At 38.9% G+C, this 9623-nt stretch overlaps 1 protein-coding gene across 1 annotated transcript in view; it reads left to right on the top strand.

Moving 5' to 3' along the window:
- Positions 1–1354: 1354 nt before the first annotated feature.
- LOC121383688 (tyrosine-protein kinase receptor torso-like) overlaps positions 1355–9623 on the top strand; it is a 74155-nt gene continuing 65886 nt past the window's right edge. The window contains exons 1-2 of the mRNA XM_041513782.1: positions 1355–1411; positions 2001–2090. Of these exons, the coding sequence (XP_041369716.1) occupies positions 1355–1411; positions 2001–2090 (147 nt within the window). The remainder of the gene's footprint in view (positions 1412–2000; positions 2091–9623) is intronic.

Here is a 9623-nt window from a genome sequence, read left to right as displayed (position 1 = left end):
GCCCAGGACAGCGTGCTTGAACCTTAATTGGATATAAGCATGAAAAAAGTTAGGAGTTCACAGCCCGGTATCGGCTCCCACCCAGAGCGAGTTTTAACGACTCAATGGGTAGGTGTAAGACCACTACACCCTCTTCTTTCTCACTAACCACTAACAGTTACTAACAACAGTTACTGGGGAGTTTGTGTGTGTGTGTGTGTGTGTGTGTGTGTGTGTGTGTGTGTGTGTGTGTGTGTGTGTGTTTTCCCAAGACTGCTGCTTCAACCTCAGTTAGACATAATCATGAAAATAAGTTGAAAGAAAGAAAGAGATTTTGTGAGATCTCTTAGAATCGAGTAAGACAACTAACAAGTGGCCTCTCATTAATGGAACCATGTGACGGAGAGACAAACATGATCGGGTTACTAATTACTGGAAGTGGTGGAACGGCGGAGTCGAAATACAGACGGTTCTGGTTCTTCGACAATCGCAGTGCAGGAACCTAACAGAGATTTGTTTTCAAGAAGCTAATTTAACTGATTATTGGACACTAATTATGCCTGTTTTTTATTCAGCTAAAGCTGTATCACGTTGACATTCAGACTGCCTCTTGGGGAGCTGCTCCTGGCAATCAGGCGCACAAACAAAACTATGTGGGTGTTTTGGGAACGTGCAGAAAGACTAAGTAAAGTTCATGTTAACGTTAGGTCGGTTAATGTTTGAATGGGTACCCTGACACTATCATATATGTTTCTGGGGTTAATAAACTATTTAAAATTAAAAACAAAATTAAAAACAAAACTTAAAGACAAAACTTAAAAACATAATAAGAAAAGAAATTGAATGGGTGATCGTCTGAAACATAGTTTAATCTTTAAGAGTAACACCTTTAACAGACAACAGACAATACATGCATTTTATGCTATAGCACACTGACGGACGGACTCTAGTTCATGTTAACGTTAGATTAGTTAATATTTGAATGGGTGATCGTCTGGGAACATAAAACATTTGTTTTGTTTAACGACACCACTAGAGCACATTGATTAATTAATTATCGGCTATCGGATGTTAAACAGTTGGTAATTCTGACACGTAGTCATCAGAAGAAACCCGCTACATTTTTCCTAGTGCAGTAAAGGATCTTTTATATATGCACTTTCCCACAGACAGGAAAACACATACCACGGCCTTCGACCAGTTGTGCTACACTGGTTGGAACGAGAAAAACTCCAATGAATTGAATGGATCCACTGAGGATCCTGCGACGCAAGCACCTCAAGCGAGCACTCAGCCCACTGAGCTAAATCCCGCCTCCTCTGGGAACATAAGTTTAATGTTTAATAACACCTTTAACAAACAATGCATGCACGATATGCTACAGCACACTGCAAGACTGGCTCTAGTTCATGCAGATGTAACGTTAGGCTCGGTAAGGTATTTCAATAAGCGATCGTCGAGGAACATCCCGCAGACAATGCTAGTGCTCCACAACTGGCATGTGATATCCTATATGTGGTAATGTAGAATTAGCCTTTATGTGCGTAATGATTGTCCTCTCATATTCTGGATAGCTGAACAAACCATAACCATCATCATCATCATCATCATCATCATCATCATCATCACCATCATCATCATCATCATCTACATTATCATCATCACCACCACCATAACCATCATCATTATCACCACCATTATCATCATCGTCATCACCATCATCATCATCGTCATTATCATCATCACCATTATCATTATCATCTACATCATCGTCATCACCACCACCATAACCATCATCATCACCATTATCTTCACCATCAGCAGCAGCAGCAGCAACAACAACAACAACAACACCAGCAGCAGCAACAGCAGCAGTATCATCATCTAATACATTTTACATACAATAATGACGATGATGACAATGCTCATGACGATGGGTGATGGATTATTATAATGCATATATACACATTTAAAACAATGTTACGACTACGAATAAATTGTATTTTAAATTTTTGTTTCAGTACGGAAAGCAAGTCTCAACACAATCAGACGAAATCTTTGATGTCTACAAGTGGTACGAATGTGCGGTGAAGTCGGCAATATGCAGTGAAGTAGGTATTGTACTTGTATGTCTTTCATGAGCGTCTATCGGTGGAGGACAGGGGTGACGCGTCCCCCTCACTTTTTAACGTCGGGGGACAATCTATATAAATGCCCCCCCCCCCCCCCCCACACACACACACTTTTTCGTTTAGCACACACACACACACACACACACACACACACACACACACGTCCCCTCCCTCACTTTTAAAGCCGGATTGCCGCCCATGATGTCTTTTAAAGCGTTCTAAATCTAACCAGTGCTACGTTCAATGCTACGTTCAGGTTCCAACGGACCAAATGAATTCCTATTGCCGATACTGTTAACGTTTACGATTAAAACTGATATAAGCAGCGTATCAACACACCTAAGCTGTACACCAATACAAAGTGTGGGACCTCACATCTAATCTGTCTGCAACATACCATTTAAGAGATTTAATTAATGTTTTTTTATTAGCAACCGTCCTATTTGCTAAAAATTGCAGTTCCATTTTGGGGGTACCGTACACTAGTTTCAACCTCTTGTGTATACTGCTGTATAACGACTAAACGTGTATTTATTTATTGACAATGGATAATAATATTTTCACAAATAATCAATGTCACACATTACTACCAATCACAGCCACAGCTGTTTTTGCTCCATAAATATTTAACATGGAATACTCTTCTTTGATACCATGCAAACTTCAGCACAAGCTAACTGTTTGACCGATTCTCTCCTTGTCATACTTATATAACGGTAAGCACCAAAACCAGCCTTGCGAGAGTGTCAGGGCCCAATTTCACAAAACATACTAAGCCTAGTTTTGCACGTAAACGTAAATCTACGACTAAACCACAATTTTTATTTTTAATATAGTACAACAAATATAATTCAAAGTACACGTATTTCATTTTCTGTTGTCCTTAAAATGCTCCTTCTTTAGTAATAATGTAATTTTCTCCGTGAAATAGATGCCAAACACTTGTAAATGCATGCCTGGTGTAACTGCTAGTCGAAGACGTAAACTTACGATGTTTTGTGAAATAGATGCCAAACACTTGTAAATGCATGCCTGGTGTAACTGCTAGTCGAAGACGTAAACTTACGATGTTTTGTGAAATAGATGCCAAACACTTGTAAATACATGCCTGGTGTAACTGCTAGTCGAAGACGTGAAACGATGTTTTGTGCTAGATCGTAAATGCAGTAACTGCTAGTCGAAGACGTAAACTTACGATGTTTTGTGAAATAGATGCCAAACACTTGTAAATGCATGCCTGGTGTAACTGCTAGTCGAAGACGTAAACTTACGATGTTTTGTGAAATAGATGCCAAACACTTGTAAATGCATGCCTGGTGTAACTGCTAGTCGAAGACGTGAACTTACGATGTTTTGTGAAATAGATGCCAAACACTTGTAAATGCATGCCTGGTGTAACTGCTAGTCGAAGACGTCAACTTACGATGTTTTGTGAAATAGATGCCAAACACTTGTAAATGCATGCCTGGTGTAACTGCTAGTCGAAGACGTGAACTTACGATGTTTTGTGAAATAGATGCCAAACACTTGTAAATGCATGCCTGGTGTAACTGCTAGTCGAAGACGTAAACTTACGATGTTTTGTGAAATAGACCCCTGATTAACTGTACGAACAGTTTAAAACCATGTGGCTATCAACACCATTTTCACATGCTCTTGTTCACCCTGGACATAGATACTGACCTACGACGGTCAGTAGAGGTTCGCTTGAGGTGACTGCGTCGTAGGATCGAACCACCTCAGTGGACCCACTCTTTGATTGTTTTGTTTTTTCCCCATCCTATCAAGTGGTATATCAAAGGCCTGTGGGAAAGTGTATATAAAATATCCCTTGTTGCTAAATCGAAGTAAAAAATTACCAAATGTTTGACATCCAATAGCTGATGATTAATCAATCATAAATGCCACGAGCTTTAGCGAGTCACAATGAAAATTATTTCATGAGGGACATAAAAACATGATAAACAAAGGTAGCGAGTTTAATATCCTATTTATTGCCCATAATCCAGGGCAATAATTGGTGAAAGAATTTCCATGTTGGCGAAACATTTGGCGAAAGACTTTCTTTTACCGTATAATTTTTAAATCGATCTTAATTTATATCACTCAACTCGTTTGTTTCACATTCCTGTAAGGTTGTAGTGCGCCAATCGATGATGTCATCGTGTGATATCGAAGTGTAACGTCCCACTTGGCGTTCTAGTGGGACGTATCAGTTTGATTTGTACCAATATATTTTTAACCATATGGGTAATAATGAAGGATACGTTTTCTCGATCATCATCAAGGGGTCGAGACGTAGCCCAGTGGTAAAGCGCTCGCTTGATGCGCGGTCGGTTGGGGATCGATCCCTGTCAGTGGGCCCATTGGGCTATTTCTCGCTCTAGCCAGTGCACCACAACTGGTATATCAAAGGCCGCGGTATGTGCTATCCAGTCTATGAGATGGTGCATATAAAAGATCCCTTACTGCTAATCGAAAAGAGTAGCCCATGAAGTGGCGACAGCGGGTTTCCTCCCTCAATATGTGTGGTCCTTAACCATATGTCCGACGCCATATAATCGTAAATAAAATACATGTGTTGAGTGCGTCGTTAAATAAAACATTTCCTTCATTAGTCAAGAGGTTTACAGTTAGTTATAGTCGTATAAAATAAGACCTATGTCAATTGTTTCCACTCCTTCAAAATATAATCAATTTCAAATCCCACCCCTGGTTCACTCCAGCTGTTCTTGGATGTGGTTTGGATATTGCATGTAATATGCAGTGGATTTGTGTGCCTGTATTTTCTCAAAACCACTTGTCATAAAAAAGATCCCTTGCTACTAATGGGGAAAATATAGCGGGTTTCCTCTTTAAGACTGTGTCAAAATGATCATATGCTTCACCTCCAATAACTGATGACTAATATATTAGTATGCTTTAGTGGTGTCGTTAAACCAAAACAAACTTTAACAAACCTTTTGCAAAGTAACAATACTACGTCTTATTTTATATTATCGGGTAAAAGTATCGACATCCTGTATTAAAATGTTGAGAAATTCAAAATATGTAAAATCGAGGATATATTGGCTATATGTCGTAATAAGAATTTCCAGTAGAAGAACTGAACTGCTTTTCGTAATACATTTTTATTCTTATTGTCGAGCTATTTTCATGAATAATAATATATTTACGAGCACGCAGACGTTAAAATGCCAAATCAGTACAATTACGACATCCACAGACCAACATCAGTTAAATCAAAATGACTACCGCACCGTGCTCCTGGCCACAGACCACAATTAATTACGCTGTTATGTTTCTAGTAGTGGCTATAACATTTTTATTAATATCAGCAGGTTCATGGATTTTTGTATGTACCTTTGTCTGCCCGTGGGCCAAATACCCTGAAAAGAACAATCCCTGTTGTTCAGTTCTTTCTCCCAGGATATTGGTTTAAACAAACACACCCACTAAACCTGGCCGGAGTACACCCATTTTACACAAAAAACACTACTTTTGCATGGGCCGGAATTACCACAAATAAGTCTTCATTTAATGTCAGCAAGTTACACATGTTTACAAACTACATGCTCTCCCCTGTCAACTTCAGTCAAATAGTCGTCACCTCAAAGTTGTCTGCCATGAAATAATCACAGTCAAACAGCAGACTACTTGCGCGGACAAATTTCCCAAATGGAAAAATAACTGTGCCTTCTTCCGGGCAATTTATACAACAATTAAAGAGGAATATGGCATTCTGATGCCTTTTTGTGATTGTTGTCTGAAAGCAAATGAGCAAATTGTCTGCAGAAATGCAATATAAATTGGGAAACGAACCAAAACAAAGTATCAAATGTCTGTCTTTCTTCTTTATTGTCATGCAAGACGTATTTAATTAAATAATTAAATAGACTGGGAGTTTTTTTAAATTATTATTTATTTTTTTATTGTCCTAAATGCTCCAAATTATGTACATGTACGGCCTAATAATCAATTCGTTTTATTTTAGTCTTAGTAATTTGTATCAGGTGATTTGTTTTTCACTAAGATTTACTCCAAATTGCCAATAACCAGTGGCGTAAACAGAATTTTGTATTGGGGGGGGGGGGGGGGCACCTGTGTAGTGGGATATGACACAAGAACCCATCGAACATAAGGCTAGTAAGAACTGGGTTCGCAGCCCAGCACTGGCTCCCACCCAGAGATCCAGCCAGTGCACCACGACTGGTACATCAAAGGCCGTGGTATGTGCTATCCTGTCTATGGCATGGTGCATATAAAAGATCCCTTGCTGCTAATCGAAAAGAGTAGCCCATGAAGTGGCGACAGCGGGTCCCCCCCCCCCCCCCCCCAACCTCAATATATATGTGGTCTTTAACCATATGTCTGACGCCATATAACAGTAAATAAAATATGTTGAGTGCGTCGTTAACGACTCAGTGGGTAGGTGAAAGACCACCACACACCCTTCTTTCTCACTAACCACTAACCATTAACCTCTAACCCACAGTCCTGGACAGACAGCCCAGATAGCTGAGGTGTGTGCCCAGGACAGCATGCTTGAACTTTAATTGGATATAAGCACGAAAATAAGTTGAAATGAAAGTTACCACGAGTGTCGTTTAGAAGTAAAACAATATGTGTTAGTACAGTTGAACAAGCTCAGATGACATACTCGTTTATAAGGGCACACGTTTACAAAAAGTCTGTTTTGTTTAACGACACCACTAGAGCACATTGATTTATTAATCATCGACTATTGGATGTCAAACATTTGGTAATTTTGACATATAGTCTTAAGAGAAGAAACACGCTACATTTTCTATTAGTAGCAAGGTATCTTTTATATGCACCATCCCACAGACAGGACAGCACATACCACGGCATTTGGTATATCAGCCGTGGTGCACTGGATGGAGCGAGCACATGTTTACAATTGAAGTTTCTATCTCTGAATCACTTTAATAAAGATATTAACACCACCGCGATGCCATTATGTCATGTAATTTGAACTTCATTACCTATTAATTTTAATTTAGAAATAATTTATTACTATTAATAATTGTTTTGCAATAATAATTGTACGTGGGATATGCTGTCACTTGAAAATGGGTGTCCAGTAGCAAAATGAAGGAAGCGATGTTTTATTTAACGACACACTTGACACAATGTTATTTTAATTGCGGTTATATGGCGCCGAACATACATCCTGACAACACCGAGGAAAACCGCTGCCGCCACGCAATAAGCTATTCTTTCCGATTAGCACATGGGCGGATCCAGGACAAATTTTCAAAGGGGGGGGGGGGGGGGGGGCAAGAAAAAAGGAGCACTTTGGCTCGTTAAAAGGGCAGCTTAATACAAGTTAATATGAAGTTAATATGAAAAAATGTTTGTTTTGTTTAACGACACCACTAGAGCACATTGATTAATTAATCATCGGCTATTGGATGTCACACATATTGTCATTTTCGACACAATCATAGAGAGGAAACCCACTACATTTTTTTATTAGTAGCAAGGGATCTTTTATATGCACCATCCCACAGACAGGATAGCACATACCACGGCCTTTGATATACCAGTCGTGGTGCACTGGCTGGAAAGAGAAATAGTCCAATGGGCCGCTTTACCACTGGGTTACATCCTGCCCCGATGTTAATATGAATGTGTTTGTGTATTTATGACAGTGTACGAACAGAAGTGTACACTAAATGACTAGCTGCGGCTTTCTGTAGCGCTAGCTGCATTAATAAAGATTATTATATGAGCTTCGAGACCCGTCGGAGCATTTTGTTTTAAAGTGAGGTGGGCTAATGATCAGGGTCGTTGCTAAGTATGGCACGAGATGTGTAGGGGGTCCGGGGGCATGCTCCCCCGGGGAAAATTTTAAAACTGGATGGCTTTAAACGCTTCTGAATAATTCTAAAACTATTTTAAGCATTATTTTGCATAGTATTATAATCCAAGAATGTGTTTTTTTCCCTTTGGCATCTTGATAGCAAACTTACCCATTTTCAGACAGTGATCACTTCCTCTTTTGGTTTTTTATAACCCAAATATTATTATTTAGAAGAGTTCAAACTCGTTACTCCGGGAAAAAGACATGCTTCGAATATAAGTATGACTATCATATATTTCATTGTAATTTGACTTTGATAACTTTTTTTAAAAGGCACTATTCTAGAGACGGATCTGTCTAGGTAGGGCAGATATAGACTACCAAAAAAAAAACCCAACCAAACAAACAAAAAAACAATTTAAAAAAACGATACAAAGGGGCACTTGTAAATTTAAAAAATCAAAGGACACTATTCTAAGGACGACTCTGTCTAGGTATAGACGTTATACAAAAAAAAAGAAAAAGGGGGCATATGTAAATTATAACTTTAACTGGAATTATTCTAGAGACGGCTTTGTCTAGGTTATACATAAAAACGACACAAAGGGGCATTTGTAGATTATAGCTGTAAAGGGCACTATTCTAGAGACAGCTGCTGTCTAGGTAGGGCAGGTATACATAAAAATGACAGAGCCTATTGTTCATTAGAAATTTTCAAAATCTATACAATTTCAAGGCAAAAAGTATTAGGCTGTGCAACTTTGATCACGCAACTTTAAAGCGCTCATTACTCACGTTAGACAATGTGAACCCCATTGAGACTCCGTAACACAGACACACATCTGCAAGCCTGCGCATACTCGTACAACTTAGCTTCATTTAGCTAAAAATGCTTACGCGCAAAACAATTTTTATATAAACAAAAAGGGCACCTGAACATTTTAAGAGTACTTAAAAAATTTGGTGTCTGATTAAAAATAAAATCAGATATTAATCATTACTAATGATAAAATGTAGCGGGTTTCCTCTCTAACACTGATAAAATTACCAAATGTTTGACATCCAATAGCCGATGATTAATGAATCAATGTGCTCTAGTGCTGTCATTACACAAAACAAACTTTTTTTGGTGATTGTCGGGCACTTGTCGTATTATTGTATGGTGATTATGATAACTAGTTTAACGTGCCCATATACCACTAGGGTTTCGAACACGCCTATCACGAGTCTGACCTCCGATAAGATCGGTGACCTGACTCGGGATGTGGGGGTGGGGGGAGGGGAGGGGGTAGTGTTGAAAATGGGCAGAATTTTGAAAATAGCAATTAGTAAAAAGGTTAATAGAATAATTTAAAAAAAAAAAAAAAATGCAAGCCAAAAATAAAAAGAATTGACTGCTCGGCCGAATATTTATATAATTTGGAGCATTTTAGAAGGACAGTCCAAAAATAAATGAGAGAAACAAGAGAGGATCGGACTATTTAATAATATTAAAAAAAAGAAGTAATTTCGACATAAAATTTTGAACGAAGGTCTAAAAGTTTAAAGTCCGATATATATGTCCACGTGAGTGGCCTCGTTAAGGCCGTTAGGGTGTGGAGGTTGGCCTACGGCGAACTGATGAGCGGAGAACCGGCAAAGGCGGGGATGAAGTGCTTCCATCTCTGGTCGGCGAGGATGGTTAT

The sequence above is a fragment of the Gigantopelta aegis genome, chromosome 10 (genome assembly GCF_016097555.1).
Source record: "Gigantopelta aegis isolate Gae_Host chromosome 10, Gae_host_genome, whole genome shotgun sequence".
NCBI classification, from domain to species: Eukaryota; Metazoa; Mollusca; class Gastropoda; order Neomphalida; family Peltospiridae; genus Gigantopelta; species Gigantopelta aegis.
This window is presented reverse-complemented; position numbering and strand designations above follow the sequence as displayed.